The sequence below is a fragment of the Leucoraja erinacea genome, chromosome 37, assembly GCF_028641065.1.
Source record: "Leucoraja erinacea ecotype New England chromosome 37, Leri_hhj_1, whole genome shotgun sequence".
Lineage (NCBI taxonomy): Eukaryota > Metazoa > Chordata > Chondrichthyes > Rajiformes > Rajidae > Leucoraja > Leucoraja erinaceus.
In genome coordinates this window covers 7,559,586-7,579,008 of record NC_073413.1, presented here as the reverse complement: position 1 = coordinate 7,579,008, position 19,423 = coordinate 7,559,586, and the positions used below count along the sequence as shown (strand labels likewise).

At 51.9% G+C, this 19,423-nt stretch overlaps 1 protein-coding gene across 1 annotated transcript; it reads left to right on the top strand.

The window, feature by feature from the left end:
• The first annotated feature begins 318 nt into the window (after nucleotides 1–318).
• Nucleotides 319–16,243, top strand: gcat (glycine C-acetyltransferase). Its single transcript, XM_055663231.1, has 9 exons — nucleotides 319–565; nucleotides 6,009–6,139; nucleotides 7,832–7,933; nucleotides 8,991–9,137; nucleotides 10,493–10,647; nucleotides 11,413–11,495; nucleotides 13,079–13,250; nucleotides 14,355–14,476; nucleotides 15,817–16,243. The coding sequence occupies exons 1-9, from the start codon at nucleotides 352–354 to the stop codon at nucleotides 15,966–15,968; spliced, it is 1,278 nt and encodes a 425-aa protein (XP_055519206.1). The 5' UTR covers nucleotides 319–351; the 3' UTR covers nucleotides 15,969–16,243.
• Nucleotides 16,244–19,423: the final 3,180 nt, after the last annotated feature.

Here is a 19,423-nt window from a genome sequence, read left to right as displayed (position 1 = left end):
CCCACCACTGACGACACAGGCCCCGCCCCATCACTGACGACACAGGCCCCGCCCCATCACTGACGACACTAGCCCCGCCCCATATGTGACGACACAGGCCCCGCCCCATCACTGACGACACAGGCCCCGCCCCACCACTGACGACACTAGCCCCGCCCCATCACTGACGACACAGGCCCCGCCCCACCACTGACGACACAGGCCCCGCCCCATCACTGACGCCACTCGCCCCGCCCCTTGACGACACAGGCCCCGCCCCATGACTGACGCCACTAGCCCCGCCCCTTCACTGACTACACTAGCTCCGCCCCCGGTGTTTTCTACATAAGCCCCGCCCCCGGGCCGGCCGGCATGCGGGGCCGCGCTGTCATGCTGTCCGGGCGCGTGTTGTTGGCTGCGTGGCGGCCCGGCCTCGGCCGACAGCGGGCCCGCAGCGCCCTGGCGCAGCTCAACGCCGTGCTGGAGGCCGAGCTGGAGAGCATCCGGAATGCGGGCACCTGGAAGAACGAGCGGATCATCACCTCCCGCCAGGGACCGCACATCAACGTGCAGGGCAGCGAGGGAGGTAGGTGGGTGGGTCGGCCCGGGGGGAGTGAGGGAGATGGTGAAGGGGAGAGTGAGTGAGATGGGGAGAGGGAGGGGGATGGTGGGGGGGAGGGAGGGAGAGAGAGAGAAGAGAGAAGGAGAGAGGGGGAGAGAGGGGTGGAGGGGTGAGAGAGAAGGAGAGAGGGGGTGGAGGGGAGAGAGAGAGAAGGAGAGAGGGGGTGGGGGGAGAGAGAGAGAGGACTGAGAGGGGGTGGAGGGGAGAGAGAGAAGGGAGAGAGGATGGAGGCGGGGAGAGAGAAGAGGAGGAGGGGGGGGTGGAGGAGAGGAGAGAGGGGGTGGAGGGGAGAGAGAGAGAAGGAGAGAGGGGGGTGGAGGGGAGAGAGAGAGAAGGAGAGAGGGGATGGAGGGGAGAGAGAGATGGTGGAGGCCGAGGGGGAGAGAGAGAGAGTGGGGAGAGAGGGGAGAGAGAGAAGGAGAGAGGGGGAGGGGGAGAGAGAGAAGGAGAGAGATGGAGGGAGAGAGAGAGAGAGATGGGGAGAGGGGGGGGAGGGGTGAGAGAGAAGGAGAGAGGGGGTGGAGGGGAGAGAGAGATGGAGAGAGAGGGGAGAGATCAGGGGGAGGGGGGTGGAGGGGGAGAGAGAGAAGGAGAGAGATGGGAGGGGAGAGAGAGAAGGAGAGAGGGGGGGGGGGAGGGGAGAGAGAGATGGGGAGAAGGAGAGAGAGAGATGGGAGGGGAAGGGGGGAGAGGGAGAGAGAGAGAAGGGGAGAGAGAGAAGGGGAGAGAGAGAAGGCGGGAGAGAGAAGGGGAGAGGGGGGGAAGGGGAGCGAGAGGGGCGTGAGAGGAGAGAGGGAAGGAGAGAGGGAAAAAGAGGGAGAGAGAGGGAGAGAGGGAAGGGGAGGGGGAGAGGAGGAGAGAGAGAGGGGGAGGGGGGGGAGAGAGAGAGAGAGAGGAGGAGAGGGGGTGGAGGGAGAGAGAGAGAGAGAAGAGAGAGGGGGTGGAGGGGGGAGAGAGAGAGAGATGGTGGAGGGGGCAGAGAGAGGGAAGAGAGGGGGGGGTGGAGGGGAGAGAGAGAAGGAGAGAGGGGGTGGAGGAGGAGAGAGAGAAGGAGAGAGGGGGTGGAGGGGGGAGAGAGATGGTGGGGGGGGGAGAGAGATGGAGAGAGGGGGGTGGAGGGGGGAGAGAGAAGGAGAGGGGGGGTGGAGGGGAGAGATAGAAGGAAAGGGGGGTGGAGGGGGAGAGAGAGAAGGAGAGAGGGGGGTGGAGGGGAGAGAGAGAAGGAGAGAGGGGGGGAGGGGGAGAGAGAAGGAGCGAGGGGGTGGAGGGGAGAGAGAGATGGTGGAGGGGTGAGAGAGAGAAGAGAGAGAGGGGGTGGAGGGGGGAGAGAGAGAGGAGAGAGAGGGGGGTGGAGGGGGAGAGAGAGAAGGAGAGAGGGGGTGGAGGGGAGAGAGAGATGGTGGAGGGGGTGGAGGGGAGAGAGAGAGAGAGGAGAGAGGGGGTGGAGGTGGGAGAGAGAGAGAAGGAGAGAGGGGGGAGGGGGAGAGAGAGAAGGAGAGAGGGTGGAGGAGGGGGAGAGAGAAGAGAGAGGAGAGAGAGGGGGGTGGAGGGGAGAGAGAGAAGGAGGAGAGGGGGGTGGAGGGAGAGAGAGGGGAGAGAGAGAGAAGGAGAGAGGGGGTGGAGGGGGAGAGAGAGAAGGAGAGAGGGAGTGGAGGGGAGAGAGAGAGATGGTGGAGGGGAGAGAGAGAGAGAAGGAGATAGAGGGAGGGGGGAGAGAGAGAAGGAGAGCATGGAGGGGGAAGAGAGAGAGAGGGCGAGAGAGGGAGAGAGAAAGATAGAAGGCGAGAGGGAGAGGGGAGAGAGAAGGAGAGAGGGGGTGGAGGGAGAGAGAGAGAAGGAGAGAGGGGGTGGAGGGGAGAGAGAGAAGGAGGGAGGGGGTGGAGGGGTGAGAGAGATGGTGGCGGGGAGAGAGAGAAGGAGAGAGGGGGTGGAGGGGAGAGAGAAGGAGAGAGGGGGTGGAGGGGAGAAGGAGAGATGGTGGAGGGAAAGGGGTGTACTCCAGCTTATTAACTGAAGTTGGTGTGACCCTGTCCCTGCATTAGATGTGCAGCAGGCTGCACAGTTTCTTGTTTGTCCAGTAGACCAGTGAGATGGGAATGATTGAAAATATCTGTGTGTGTGTGTGTGTGTGTGTGTGTGTGCACAGAGGTACAGCCCTGCCTGACACTGACCCTCACTGAGATTGGATCTGACATGGACCCATTGGCTTGGTGCATGTAAAAATTGTCCCCAGTGTGTGTAGGATATGCGGGGATCACTGCTCGGTGGGACGAAGGGCATGTTTCCGCGCTGTATCTCTAAACTAAACTAAGCTAAAATTGGTTCCTGTAAATCGTATTTATATTCGAGATATGAGGAGGCAATTGATTAGTCTACGCCAGCTCTCTCAGCGCTCGTGTCAGGATGCACTTTCTCGCACCCAGCAGTGTTGTCCCTACTGTTGTCGTGTAGCAGATCGGCTGGGTTCAGACACCCTCCATAATTCACAAGAGATGCTTCACCCACATTGATCTGAGATATGGTCCTTCCAAATATGTGATGTGCTGTCCAAACCTTTTGTAAGAGATGTGGTGTGATATTTCGGCTGGGGTACCAACAGGAGGTGGCTTGAGAGAAGGCTAGGGGGTGAAACTGTTTGCCTGGGCACATTTTGGACGAAGAAAGTGCGTTTCCTCGTACTCCAGAGGTGAGGGGTACCAGTCGATGTGCTTTACTTTCATCTTATTTTATTGCTTCCAATATCCATCATCCAGAGGTGAAACCCTCTAGATCTTGGCAGATTTGCTGCTCCTTTAGAATAGAATAGAATAGTTTATTTATTGTCATTGTAACATGGGCCATGTACAACGAAATTTAAAATGTCAGCCAGTCAGTGCAGCATTCAAACATTTCTAATGCTAACGAAACATCCACGGTAAAATAATAAAGATAAGCAAATAAATAAAAATCACAGACAAAGCATGCATACACACCCAACCCTCCATCCTTCTGTCGATTTCACCGTTACCACAGTCCCTTAGTCTGTATCGCCCCTGCGTTCCTTGGCGGCCACATTTAGTGCTTTTATAGCAGTGGGGTAAAAACTGTTTTTTAGTCTATTTGTCCTTGTCCTTGTGGATCTGTACCGTCTGCCTGACGGCAACAGTTCAAACAGGGAGTGTCCGGGGTGGGAGATGTCCTTTATTATATTCTGGGTTTTTTTGGTGCAGCGGGAACTGTGTAGGTCCTCCAAGGTAAGGAGAGGGCAGCCGACAATCCTCTGGGCGTTGTCAAGCTTTCTAACTCAATCGCTGCAATCTCCAGGTTTCCAAATCTTTTATCTCCCCTTCCCATTCCCCACACTGACCTTTCTGTCCTGGGCCTCCTCCATTGTCAGAGTGAGGCCACACACAAATTGGAGGAACAGCACCTCATATTCCTCTTGGGTATCTTATAATCTAATGGCATGAAAACTGAACTCTCCAATTTCAAGTTACACCCAACGGTCCCTTCACGCTGATGCGGTGATCAAGAAAGCAAGTCAGCGTATTTTGTGAAAATCCATGAGAGACACAAAATTCTGGAGTAACTCAGCAGGACAGGCAGCATCGCTGGAGAGAAGGAATGGGTGATTTCCAGTGCCTTGGTTCTTGCCCCCTCCCCCTCCTAGCCAGTAGTATTGGGGAGCCAAGTCTTTTTCTTCCAACAATGAGTCTAGTTGGTTGAAATAGCTCATGGAGCAGAGAGGCTGGAATGCCCTGACCCACTGAGTGTGAAGGAAAGGGGCTAGGGGTGGCATCTCGTTGTGTGTTGCTCACTGAGGCTCTGTGCCACAACGCCCACTTTTCGCACTGCCCGCCTCCTGTTTTGTTTTCTTGCTGACTGCTCTGCCAGTGTCGAATTTCTCCTGCTCGCCCTGGCACGCACCTCAGTGTGACATGTGATCATGGACGATAGATGGTTTAAATCTGTTCTGTACAGTTAGGTACTTCTAGTGCTCAGCGGGAGCACAATGTAAAGTGCCAATGTCCTGGGACCATGGCAGAGTGCCCGGGGTTAGTGGGAGGTTAGCTGGCCGTGTGCGGGCATCTCTTGTGGGCTGTAATTAGGAGCCACTTAGGAGCTTTTTGTTTTCTGTATGTTTGTTCTGTTTGTTCAAATGTTTGATATCGGAGTGTATCGGTGCCAACAACGTTTGCACGCTGGTAAACTCTAATCGAAACTAATTAAACAAAATGGGTATGAGACCTCCTGTGAGCGATGTTGGTGAATTGGTAACAAGGAACAAAGAAATTACGGATATTTTAGTTTAAAGATACAGCACAGAAACAGGCCCTTCAGCCCACCGTGTCCATGCCGCCAATCACCGATCCCCGCACACTAACACTATCACGCACTAAGTAAGGACTGTTTACAATTTTACCAACCTTTTTTACGTCTTTAGAGTGTGGGAAGAAACTGGAGCACCCAGGGGAAACACACGCAGGTCACGAGGAGGACATACAAACTCTGTCTAGGCAGCACCCGTAGTCAGGATGGAACCCGGGACCTTGGCGCTGTAAGGCAGCAACTCTACCGCTGCGCCACCATCACTAATGGATGAGGAATTCAATAGTTAATTTAGGAAAAAAAGACAATACAATCAAATCTAGTCAAAGTTATTTTACAAAATGTAAATCATTACGACAAATTTGCTTCCCTTTGAAAGGAGCTTTGGAGGCCATCCAAGGAGAGGCACCTGGCTGATGATGAGGGTTGTCCTTTCAGCTTGGAGGCTTGGAGCTTAGAAGAATGAGGGGTGACCTTATTCAGACAGAAGGCCCTAAGGGAGTTTGTCAGGATATTGACATTGAAATGTTTTCACTAGTGTGAGCGTCATGAACAATTGGTACAGTACAAGGGGTCAGTTATTGAAACTGAGATGTGTAGAAATGTCTTTTCTCCAGGGCAGTGAGTTTGTGGAATTCTCTGGCCCCATGGGCGGTGAAGGCCAGATCATTAGGTAGGTTTAAGTTTGAATCGAGAAAAATATTGGAAAGGTTGGGGTAATTGAGTGTGAAGATGGGACTAGCACAGGAGTTGAGTCAGTGTGGATACATACAGCGCTCCCTCAGAGGACCTCAAGAAATGCTTGTGAGTAAAAATAGTTAAGTCTAGACTTAAAAGAGTTGATGGAGGGGGCAGTTCTGATGGGAAGAGGGATGCTGTTCCATAGTCTAGGTACTGCAACCACAAAAGCATGGTCCCTTGACGACATTGAGTGGACTGCCAGTGGAGCTCCGTCATTTGGGGAGGTCACGGAGGGGGGTCCCTCTTGGCTGTATGAATGGTGATCAGACCCCCTGGGTATGATCGGGCAGCACGTTCTCTCCCCCAGCGTTGGTTGTCCATCCGTTAATCACCAGTTCTAATTTCTCGTCCCCCACAGCGATTCTGAATTTCTGTGCGAACAACTACTTGGGTCTCTCCAGCCACCCGGCAGTGGTACAGTCGGGAATCGAAGCCCTCGATCAGTATGGAGCGGGTCTAAGCTCCGTCAGATTCATCTGTGGCACACAGGTTAGTCCATGGGAAGGCTTGGGGTTGGAGCAAGATTACTGGGTGCCACTCTAGAGTCCCAATGTCATCATCAACCCATTGTGGAGAGGATGCTTCCACTAGTGGGAGAGTCTAGGACCAGAGGCCACGGCCTCAGAATAAAAGGACGTACTTTTAGAAAGGAGATGAAGAATGTCTTTAGTGAATCTGTGGAATTCATTGCCACAGACGGCTGTGGAGGCCAAGTCAATGGATTCTTGATTAGTGTGGGTGTCAGGGGCTGGGGAGAAGGCAGGAGAATGGGGTTGAGAGGGAAAGATAGATCAGCCATTATTGAATGGTGGAGTAGACTTGATGGGCCGAATGGCCTAATTCAGCTTCTGTTTTCCCAATTGCAACAAAACCTTTTCACTGTGCATTAGTACAGTAAACTGAACTCGACTCAACTCACAACTACAGTTCTGTTTAGTTTATTGTCACGTGTACCGAGGTACAGTGAAAAGCTTTTGTTGTGTGCTAACCAGTCAGCAGAAAGACAATACATGATTACAATCGAGCCATTTACAGTGTACAGATACAGGATAAAGGGAGTAACGTTTAGTGCAAGGTAAAGCCAGCAAAGTCCGATTAAGGATAGTCTGAGGTCACCAAAGAGGTAGATAGTAGTTCAGCACTGCTCTCTGGTTGTGGTAGGATGATTCAGTTGCCTAATAACAGCTGGTGAACTCACTTATGAACCCAATGAGAGTCTTCTGAGCCATGCGCAATGGGCTGAGTAATGCAAGCTTCTGACCACAGCCCTTGGGGCCCATTGTTGGATGTCATTAGATCAACACCACTCCTCATTCAGTCACCCTCATGCCCCCAACCCTCCAGCTTTCACGCCCTATTCTCTCTTTTGCCTCCATCACGTCTTGGACCCATATCTCTCCTTCTAGTCTCCCTGGTTGTCCCTGCAATCTTCCCAAATTCTCCCTTTCCCTTCCCATCCACCCCAGACCCACACGTCCTGTGGGTCCCCCTGTAACCTCCTTCCACCCTGTACTATTTGCTTCCCCGCCTCCTAACTTCTCCGCCTTCCTCTCCACACTGAATACACGACCCCCTAGTCCATCTTAACCAAGCTGATCTCCCGGTGGCCCAGTACTTCAACTCTCCCTCCCATTCCCAATCTGACCTTTCTGGCCTGGGCCTTCCTCCATTTCCAGAGTGAGGCCCAGCGCAAATTGGAGGAGCAGCACCTCGTATTTCACTTGGGTAGTTTGCAACCCAGCGGTATGAACATTGACTTCTATAACTTCAAGTAACCCTTGCTCTCTCTCTTCATTCCTTGACCCCCCCCCCCCCCCCTTCCCAGTTCTCCCACTGGTCCCACTGTCTCCGCCTACATTCTTTCTTTGTCCCACCCGCTCCCCTGACATCAGTCTGAAGAAGGGTCTCGACCTGAAACGTTGCCTATTCCTTCTCTCCCTAGATGCTGCCTCACCCGCTGAGTTTCTCCAGCATTTTGTGTCTACCCTCTATCCCTGCCTTCCCTCTGTCCCACTTTCAACACAGTATCGATGCTGACCAGTAATGTAAGGCCTTGTGATCCAGACCACAACCTGGGAGGCGAGAGCTTGCTGCTTGAGGAATGTTCGGAGATTTCATCGGAGAGGAATCAAGGTGGATGCTGAGCTAACCTCTCTCCCTGTCTGTGTTTTGTATCCCCAGAACCTGCACAAGAACCTAGAGGCCAAGATTGCTAAATTCCACCAGAGGGAAGATGCCATTCTCTATGCCAGCTGTTTTGATGCCAACACTGGGATTTTTGAGGTGGGCATATGCCGCCCGGCCGAGTATGTTGCTCTCTCTGTTCCTTTAGCTGTGAACTACCTGGTGCGCTGTGGGCTTTATGCTTCAACAGGGTGGTGTTGGGCGGTCAGGGGTCTGATGGGCAAAGCCATGGTCATATTGAATGGCGGTGCAGGCTCAAAGGGCCGAATGGCCTACTGCTGCACCTATTTTCTATGTTTCTATCCACCACTGGGGCTGGAGTTGGTTTCACTTGTGCAAGTTGCATGGACATGTTCAGCTTGGGACGGGGAGGACCTGTCGGGTTTGCGTGTATGTGAAGTGCAACAGCAGTTGGGCAGACAAGCCGACACTGCAAAATAACGTTGTGAATCTGTGGAATTCTCTGCCACAGAAGGCATTGGAGGCCAATTCACTGGATGTTTTCAAGAGAGAGTTAGATATAGCTCTTGGGGCTAACGGAATCAAGGGATATGGGGAAAAAGCAGGAACGGGGTACTGATTGGGGATGATCAGCCATGATCATATTGAATGGCGCTGCTGGCTTGAAGGGCCAAATGGCCTACTCCTGCACCTATTTTCTATGTTTTACAAAGCGTTCGTGCCTGCGTTCAGTTCGCAGGTGCTTGTCTGTAAGGAGTTTGTGCGTTCTCTCTGTGACCACGTGGGTTTCCTCCAGGAGCTCTGGTTTCCCCCCACATTGCAAGGACGTACAGATTTGTAGGTTAATTGGCTTTGGTAAAAAATTGTAAAATGTCCCTAGTGTGGGTCGGATCGTATTAGGGATCACTGGTCGGCATGGACTCGGTGGGCTGAAGGGCCTGTTTCCCCGCTGTATCTCTAAACTAAGCTAAGTTGCGGGGCTGGTGACTCAGTGGGATGTATATACCACCGATCAGCCCCTGTGGGTTCTCCTGTCTTGGGGCAAGGGCCCCACTGGAGCCGTCAGATTCTCACCCACTGTGTTGTGAGGTGATTTGCAGCGTTACGATGTTTGTCTGAGCTCCGTCACCCCTGTGATCAGAAGGCCTGGGTCCCGCTGAAGCAAGCTCCTGACCTGACCCCTTGCCTCCTGCAGGCTCTGCTGACTCCCGAGGATGCCCTTCTCTCCGATGAGCTGAACCACGCGTCGATCATCGACGGGGTCCGGCTGTGCAAGGCCAACAAGTACCGCTACAAACACATGGACCTCGCTGACCTGGAGGCCAAGTTGCAGGAAGCTCAGGTACGGCCCCGGTGCGTTTCTGACCTTGGGTGCTCTCCGTGTGGAGTTTGCACGTTCTTTGATGATGAGGGTGGTCCCATTTACAAATATTTGTAGGTGCTATGAACGAGTGATACAGATCTCAAAGGCAACATTTAAGAAACACTTTGACAGGACATGCATAGGACAGGTTTAGAGGGATAAGGGTCAAACACAGGCAGGTGGGGCTTGTATAGAGGGGACATGTTGATCGGTGTGGGCAAGTTGGGCTGAAGGGCCTGTCTCCTCCCGTTGTGGCCTTGTGCAGCTTGATTACAGACAGTGTGCATCGCGAGCCTCCACCTCACCGAGTCCACGCCAACTATTAACACCAATTCACAGTAATCCCGTGTTCTCCCCACATCCCCATCAACCACACTCCTGCATCCCACCATCCACCCACACTTGGGGCAAATTACAGTGGCCATCTGACCTACTGACCGTGGCAACTTTGAAATCCATGGGAAGAAGGGGAGGGATAAGGGAACTGGTGGGAGGACTGGAGCAGATCGGGCAGGTGGGGAAGGGGAACGAGATTGAGCGGCAGGGGCTGGAGAGGGGGTTGTGTGTGAGTGTACAGGGGTAACGTCCACAATCTGCAGGACTCCACATACACAGCAGCAGAGGCCAGGGTTGAACCAGGGTCTCTGGGAATTGGAGGCAGCAGGTCTACAGGCTGTGCATCTGTTCTCTCCATTGAGCAATCTCTTGGTTGCAGCTTGCACAAGAATTACACAGAAATGGGAAATAGTTGCAGTCGCATCCATCTTGCATAAGCTTTCCTCCCATGCATTGCAACGCAGCCGTCTGGTTTACATGGGTCAACTAACGGTCAGGAACTGAGGACAAAGGATGCAATCTGCAATTTCCAATTCTCCAATCTTTTCCCTCCCTCCCCTCCCCTCCCTCTCTCCCTCTCTCCCTCCCCAGTGTCCCTCAGCATTGAGCATGCTGGTCGGCATAAGCAAGTTGGGGTGTAGAGTATGTTTCCATGCAGTATGACTCTATGCTTGTCCATGTGCATATTAAATATGCTCTGTGCAAGAGACTTTTTGCCTGGTAACTTTGGTCAACCAAAGCTGCTTTCCAGATGATTAAATACCTGTCAAATTGCAGCCATTACTATACAGTAGTCCTTGCTACCAAAAGAGAACAGTTTGTGTTGAGTAACACGCACCAATTGAAGGGGGAGCTGGGTGCAGATGCAGGGAGGGAGGGTGTGGACGGTGTTGGTGTTGCGATGGTTGGCTGTCGCGTGTGTGTGTGTGTGTGGGTCGGGGGGACGTGGGTGGTCTGGTTGGCTTGATCTCCGTAAATCGTCTGGCGTTCACTTCCAGAAGCACAGGATCCGCCTGATTGTCACAGACGGGGTTTTCTCCATGGATGGTGACGTGGCCCCACTGAAAGAGATATGTGACCTGTCGGACAAATACCACGCCCTGGTCTTCATTGACGAATGCCACGCCACCGGCTTCCTGGGACCCAACGGACGGTACGGAGCCAAGCACGGGGTCTGCTCCTCCCCCTCCCCCTCCCCCCAACGTGTGCACGGGTCTGGGGACGAACAGGTGGATAGACAATAGGTGCTGGAATAGGCCATTGGGCCATCTGACCATTTAAGGTGATCATGGCTGAACATCCCCAATCAGTACCCAGTTCCTGCCTTCTCCCCATATCCCCATACTCCGCTATTGTTTAAGACCCCTATCTAGCTCTCTCTTGAAAGCATCCAGAGAACCGGCCTCCACCGCCCTCTGAGGCAGAGAATTCCACAGTTGCTTGTAGAGTGATAGAGGACACGGGAACAGACGGAGCCATGGATTCATACAGCTTGGAAACAGGTCCTTCGGCCCGACTTGCCCACGCCCGCCAACACGTCCCAGTTACACTCCTCCAACTAGCCTGCGTTTGTCCCGTATCCCTCCAAACCTGTCCTATCCATCCTTAAACATTGGGATAGTCCCCGCCTCAACGACCTCCTCTGGCAGCTCGTTCCATACACCCGCCACCCTTTGTGTGAAAAGGTTACCCCTCACCGATAATGGCTGATCTATCTTTCCCTCTCAACCCCATTCTCCTGCCTTCTCCCCATCACCCCTGACACCCGTACTAATCAAGAATCTGTCAATCTCCAACTTAAAAAATATACACTGACTTGGCCTCCGCAGCCGTCTGTGGCAATGAGTTCCAATGTGGGGCTGTAAAATAGTAAAAAGCAGTGTGACTGAGTGAAATGCTGTTCCTTTCTCTGGGACAGGGGCACAGATGAGCTGCTGGGAGTGATGGACCGAGTCCACATTGTCAACTCCACTCTGGGGAAGGCGTTGGGTGGAGCAGCAGGTGAGGCTCTGGGGCCGGGGCAGGATGCGTTGGAGATTGGTTACTTTGTGCCTGAAGACGGGTCCCAACCCGAAACGTTGCCTGACCCACTGAGTTACTCCAGCATTTTGTGTCTATCTTTGGATAGACCACACGTGGAGTTCTGCCTCATGTCCTAGATGTGCAGAAAAAGATAATAGAGAGGCTTTGTCAGGATTTAGTCATATACGTTCGAGGGACATAATTAGGCCATTCGCCCCATTAAGTCTACTCTGCCATTCAATCGTGGCTGATCTATCCTTCCCTCTCAACCCCATTCTGGCTTCACCCCGTAACCTTCGACACCCGCACTAAACAAGAATGTGTCGATCTCCGCCTTAAAAAATATCCATTGACTTGGTCTCCACAGCCATTTGTGGCAGTGAATTCCACAGACATATTATGCCCTGACTAAAGTGACTGGTAGTGGCTCTAAACCTATTGGTATTAATCATTGGAATTAATCTGAAGCTCTGTCTGATCAGCAAGGAGTGGATCAGGATTTCAAGATGGAGTCTGGGGGGGGGGGGGGGGGGGGGGGGGGGGGGGGTGGGGTGAGGAAATAAGTAATTAGTCACCAATCCAATATTGAGTTCAGGAGAGACTTCTCAATGCACAAAGTGGGGCATAATAGAGTAATAGACCTTTGGCCCAACTTGCCCGCACTGGCCATATGCCCCACCTACGCTGCACATTGCTCAATGGTTCCTCTATCTTCACGTATACAGAGATACAGTAAAGTGTTTGCTCTGCATGCTATCCATCAAATCATACCACACACGAGCACAATAGGTGAACATTGAAACAGAAAATAGGTGCAGGAGGAGGCCATTTGGCCCTTCGAGCCTGCACCACCATTCATTACGATCATGGCTGATCATCCACAATCAGTAATCCGTGCTCCCCATATCCCTTGACTCCACTAGCCCCTAGAACTCTATCTAACTCTCTCTTAAATCCATCCAGTGAATTGGCCTCCACTGCCCTCTGTGGCAGAGAATTCCACAAATTCACAACTCTGGGTGAAAAAGTTTTTTCTCATCTCAGTTTTAAATGGCCTCCCCTTTATTCTCTGTGGCCCCTGGTTCTGGATTCCCTCCATCATTGGAACATTTTTCCTGCATCTTGCTTGTCCAGTCCTTTTATAATTCAGTTAATATAGATCAGTCTGAAGAAGGGTTTCGGAGCCTATTTCCTTCGCTCCATAGATGCTGCTGCACCCGCTGAGTTTCTCCAGCACTTTTGTCTACCTTTTATAATTTCATGTGTTTCTATAAGATATCCTCTCATCCTTCTAAATTCCAGTGAATTCAAGACCAGATTTTTTCCAATCTTTCCTCATGACAGTCGATCCATTTCGAGTTGCGACCCTTTGGGTCTCGACCCGAAACGTCATCCATTCCTTCTCTCCATAGATGCTGCCTCACCCGTTGAGTTACTCCAACATTTAGTGACTCCCTTCGATTTTATCTAGTATCTGCAGTTCTTTCTCACCCAAGGGGTGGAGTGCCCGTTTCCTGTGGCTGCACCATTACCGGAGTCATTGACATGCGTTTGTTTACCAGGTGGCTACACCACGGGACCCAAGGCAGTGGTGGACCTTCTGCGGCAGCGCTCCCGTCCCTACCTCTTCTCCAACACGCTGCCCCCTCCCGTGGTCGGATGTGCCTCCAAAGCCCTGGACCTCTTGATGGACAACAATGATATTGCCCACACTATGGCATCCAAGGTCAACCGGTAGGTCGGTCTTTTTCTTGTCAAAAATTCAGCGCGGAAACAGGCCCGTGTCTGCGTCGACCAGTACATAACTCGCACGCCAGGGGCCGTTTTACAGAAGCCGATTATCCCACAAGGCTTTGGATTGTGGGGGGAAACCGGAGCACCCGGAGAAAACCCACGCAGTCACGGGGAGAACGTACAAACTCCGTACAGGCAGCACCCGTAGTCGGGATCAAACCCGGGTCTCCGGCGCTGTGGGGCAGCAACTCTACCGCTATGCAACTGTGCCGTGGCAGACAACCTTCTCCCAGAAGGCAATTTTCTGCCCTGGGTATCGTTCACTTGCCATCTCCCTTCAACTTCTCATCAATCAGTGGAGGGGAGGATGGAGGCAAAAAGGGATGGGCACAGTAGCTGGGCAAAAAGCGTTATGGGGAATGAAGGAGTGGGTGTCGGGGATGGCAGGCAAGGTGGGCTCGGGGGAGGATGAGGAGGGGAAGAGTCCCAGGGAGATTGGAAGGGGGTAGAGGTTGCGGTGTTACTGGGGGCCCCAGAAGTCACACTTGTGTTGGCAGGAATGTGAAAGACCCGGGTAGAGTGTATGTTTCCACTAGTGGGAGATTCTAGGACCCATGGAAAGGAGGCGAGGGGGAATTTCATATCAGAGGGTGGTGATTCTGCGGAATTCATTGCCACAGGCGGCTCTGCAGGCCGTCATTGGGTATATTTAAAGTACAGATGGACAGATTCCTGATCCTTACGCATGCCGGGGAGAAGGGTTATGGGGAGAAGGCAGGAGACTGGGGTTGAGAGGGACAGATAGATCAGCCGCGATTGAATGGCGGAGTAGACTTGATGTTTTGAATGGCCCAATTTTGCTCCTCTTATTTATAAAGATATGAATGTTTCTAATTTTTTAAGAAGGAACTGCAGATGCTGGAAAAATCGAAGGTAGATAAAAATGCTGGAGAAACTCAGCGGGTGAGGCAGCATCTATGGAGCGAAGGAAATAGGTGACGTTTCGGGTCTCGACCCACAGATGCTGCCTCACCCGCTGAGTTTCTCCAGAATTTTTGTCTACCTTTGAATGTTTCTAATTGGACTCTTTGCTGTTTTGTGCAGGTTCCGCAGTCAGATGACGGCTGCAGGATTCTCCATCGGTGGCATGGACCACCCCATCTGCCCGGTGATGTTGGGCGATGCCCGGCTGGCATCCGCTATGGCTGAGGACATGTTGCAACGAGGTGAGGGGGCGGGGCAGGGCAGGAGTCGAGCTAGTCAGCCCAGGGCGGGCGCAGTGCGGCGCTGCCTTTCACCGCAGCCCTTGCTGTTCCCGTCCGCTAGTTCCTGGCTGAGTCTGTGGCCCAGACCAGTGTCCTTTCTGTCTGAAGGTTCCCAGAGGTCCTCTGCCCCTTGTTGAACTGTCCAAGGTGGCAACTGGTGTTCCTCTGCCGTCCACGGAGCTGCCGACACCGAGACATGGGAGCGATACGAGGCCACTCTGCCCCTCTAGCCTACCCCACCATTCAACGCAATCATCACTACTCTAACCAAGGCCCAATTCCTCTTGTGCCAGGACCCCTGGTTCTAAATACGTGCTTTCAAAAATGTATCTACCTCGTAGGAACTGCAGATGCTGGAAAATCGAAGGTAGACAAAAATGCTGGAGAAACTCAGCAGGTGCAGCAGCATCTATGGAGCGAAGGAAATAGGCAACGTTTCGGGTCTGAAGAAGGGTTACGGCCTGAAACGTAGCCTATTTCCTTCGCTCCATAGATGCTGCCTCATCCGCTGAGTTTATCCTGCATTTTGGTCTACCTACAATGTATCTACCACTTCTTGTACCACCCTCTCCACATCCACCCTATCCAGACCTTTCACTATTCGGTAAGTTTCATTGATGCGTTTCCCCCTCATTCTTCCAAACTCCAGCGAGTGCCGTCCCCGTGCCGTCAAACGCTCATCGTGCGTGCGTGCGTTAACCCTTTCATTCCTGTAGCGTGCGGCCTAGATGGGGAGCGCTCTGTAACTGCCTTCGTGGGACACAATGTTCCCATCCGCTAGTTCCTCGGGCGGTCACGGTGGCGCAGCGGTAGAGTCGCTGCCTTACAGCGAATGCAGCGCCGGAGACCCGGGTTCCATCCCGACTACGGGCGCTGCCTGTGCGGAGTTTGTACGTTCTCTCCCCGTGACCCGCGTGGGATTTCTCCGAGATCTTCAGTTTCCTCCCACACTCCAAAGACGTGCAGGTTTGTAGGTTAATTGGCTTGGTGTAAAATGTAAAAATTGTCCCTAGTGGGTGTGGGATAGTGTTAATGGCGGGGATCGCTGGTCAGTGAGGAGGTGCCTGGGGGAAGTTCACTGTGATGGATGTTTATGTTCAATTTAGTTTTGTTTGGTCTTTATTGTTATGTGTGTATGGTAACGACATTTCTTTGAATAACCATATAACAAAAATTGTCCGGAGTGGGTGTGGGATAGTGTTGGTGTGCGGGGATCGCTGGTGGCGCGGACCCGAAGGGCCGGTTTCCGCGCTGTATCTCCGCAGCCAGCGTCTAACCCGCCGCCCCTGTTCTTCCCTCAGGAATCTACGTGATCGGCTTCAGTTTTCCCGTCGTTCCCAAGGGCAAAGCCCGGATCCGTGTGCAGATCTCGGCCTCCCACAGCGACCAGGACATCAACCGGTGTGTGCAAGCCTTCCTGGAGGTTGGCCGCAAGCACGGGGTCATTCCTTGACGGACGTCCAAAGCTCAAAGAGCAGCTGATTTTATCTGTCTGTGTGTGTCTGTGTGTGTGTGTGTGTGTGTGTGTGTCGTGTCGTGTCGTGAAGGACATCGATGACACAAAGTATATTTCCACTCCAAAACAATTATGAATGTTGCTTTCTGGGCAAACTAATTTAATCAGGGTTCCAATGTGAATTTTGTGCCTTTTTCTGGAAAGCATATGCCAGACTTGTGAGAAACAAGTTACTGTTGGATTGCACTTATAAAATGGAATATTGCAGCTAATCTGTGGACTGCTTCTGATTCAATTCCATTCACTTCATCGTTTAAATCTATTATTTCCATCAGCAGGGGATGGGGCAACTAGAGATGAAATAACTGCCAACGTTTCTAGGGGGGAGCTGGTGAGGCTGGAAAATCGAAGGTAGACAAAAGTGCTGGAGAAACTCAGCGGGTGCAGCAGCATCTATGGAGCGAAGGAAATAGGCAATGTTTCGGGACGAAACGTTGCCTATTTCCTTCGCTCCATAGATGCTGCTGCACCCGCTGAGTTTCTCCAGCACTTTTGTCTACCTTCAAGTTATTGTGTGTCTTGTTGCTTTTTTGGTATGACTGTATGGCAAATCAAATTCTTTGTATGGTTTTTACACACTTGGCTAATGAATTAATTACAATTACAATTCCAAACCTTAAACAAAGGTCGTTCAAAGATCTCCAATGAGGTAGATGGGAGGTCGGGACCGCACTCTAGCTGATTCCCGGGATGGCGGGACTGTCGTATGCTGAGAGAATGGATCGGCTGGGCTTGTACACTCTGGAGTTTAGAAGGATAAGAGGGATTCTTAATAGTATAATAATAATAATAATATTAATAAGTTTATTTATATAGCACATTTATAGTCAATTTTCATTGACCCCAAAGTGCTTTACATAATTTAAAAATCAGTTCCATACAAAGCATAAAGATGGGTTAACAAAATAATAAATGCATAAACAGGACGCAACATGTAACATAAACATCCACCACAGCATTCATCACTGTGGGTTTCGGCACAAAAAATTTTGGCCGTCCTTCGCCATCCCCCCCCCCCCCCCCCCCGCGTGGACAAGACCAGAGTCCAGTCCAGGATCGGTCCTTCCTCACCGGAGACCGCGGCTTCAAGATTGTGTAGGCCGCAGGCCGGCGGTTGAGATTTAAAGGGGCCGCCGCAGCCAGAAGCACCGTAGACTGCAGGGCCGGCATTCGAAGCTCCCCTCCAGGGGTGATGGTAAGTCCATGCCGGGCCCGCTGTGGAAGTTATCCGCGGGCCGGCAATGGCGGCTTCTTCTTCCCCCGGGTCCCCCACGAGGGATCCCGGGCTGTAGACGCCGCAGCAGCTGGAACTCTGCAGACCGCGGCTTCAGGCTGCAATTTCAGGCTGCCGGCTGCCCTGGGCCAGCGAAACGGAGCACTACCCTCCGGCGAGCCCCAGCGACGGCTCACCCGCTCCACGCCGAGTCCACGCTGCGCCTGCCGCTGAAGCCCCGGGCACGTCTCCGGGAAAGACCTCGCCGATCCTTGATGGTAGGCCACGGGGGAGGCAACCTGGAAAAAGTCGCCTCTCCATGGAGGAGGCGACCGAAGCGGTTTCCCTCTTACACCACCCACACAAAACACAAAACCCCCCACTAAATACACACTTTAAAACATACTAAAAATAAAAAATAAAATTGAAAGGCTGACGCGCTGCTGCCATGGCTGCCGCCAGAACAGCGCCCCCTTCCCCAATCTTATTGAAACGTATAAGATTATTAAGGGATTGGACACACTAGAGGCAGGGATCAACAACCAGTCTCACCCCAGTCCCTCACTCTTCCATCAGGCAAGTGGTGCAGAAAATGCACACCTCCAGAATCAGGGACAGTTTCTTCCTAGATGCTACAGTCCTCTCATCAATAGACAATAGGTGCAGAAGTAGGCCATTCGGCCCTTCGAGCCAGCACCGCCATTCAATGTGATCATGGCTGATCATCCCCATTCAGTACCCCGTTCCTGCCTTCTCCCCATATCCCCTGACTCCGCTATCTTTAAGAGCCCTATTTATTTCCTTAGATGTTGCCTCACCCGTTGAGTTTCTCCAGCGTTTTTGTCTACCTTCGAATTTCCTTCTTAAACTAAATGCATAGTCTTTTCTTTGACTGGAGCGCACATAACAAAAGCTTTTCATGGTACCTTGTTACATCTGACAATAATAATGAACTCAATGAAAGTGGATGTGGCGGTGGTAAACTCAGTGTGAAGCTGTTGCTGCCTTGGTGATGCACAATCATTTCATGAACAGCCTTGAGCTAGATAATTTTTTCACTCTATTCATCACTCTGGGAGGTGTGGAGGAAGTGCCAAGTCTGTACTGGTAAAAGAATGAAGACGTGACTCACTGCTGCATTCTTTTCACCTTTTACAATTGTAGCCTTGTGGTAGCGTTTTATTTATGAAGTCTATAGGAAAACATCGTCAAGCACAGCTTATATTGGCAAAGAGCTTAACACACTTTTTATTCAAATCTTTTGGTTATTTGATATTGGTTTCTGTGTTGCGGGAGGTCCTTGAATGTCCCCTGGTGTTGCTGCGGTGAATAGTGGCAAGGTGTGCCGAATCTTTCGTGGCTTTCGGAGAGTTTGGGCCTAATTGAAGCCCCGCGGACCGAGTGTCAGAGGTTCGGTGACGTTGAGTCTGTACAACAGACAAAACGTCACGGTGGCGCAGCGGTAGAGTCACTGCTTAACAGCGAATGCAGCGCTGGAGACCCGGGTTCGATCCCGACTACGGGTGCTATGCACGTTCTCCTCATGACCTGCGTGGGTTTTCTCCGAGATCTTTGGTTTCTTCCCACACTCCAAAGACGTGCAGGTTTGTAGGTTAATTGGCTTGGTGTAAAATGTAAAAATTATCCCTAGTGGGTGTAGGATAGTGTTAATGGCGGGGATCGCTGGTCAGTGAGGAGGTGCCTGGGGGAGGTTCACTGTGATGGATGTTTATGTTCAATTTAGTTTTGTTTGGTCTTTATTGTTATGTGTGTATGGTAACGGCATTTCTTTGAATAACCATATAACAATTACAGCACGGAAACAGGCCATCTCGGCCCTACAAGTCCGTGCCGAACAATTTTTTTTTTTTCCCCTTAGTCCCACCTGCCTGCACTCATACCATAACCCTCCATTCCCTTCTCATCCATATGCCTATCCAATTTATTTTTAAATGATACCAATGAACCTGCCTCCACCACTTCCACTGGAAGCTCATTCCACACCGCCACCACTCTCTGAATGAAAAATAAATTCAATTCAATTCAATCCAAGTTGAGACACTTCTTCAGACTCGTGTACGGTTTGACTCGTAGAGTACGATTCTCATGTACAGCATAATTTTCCAAGATGGCTGACAAAATAAAAATGTTCACTGTAGCTCAGTACAAGGGACAATAA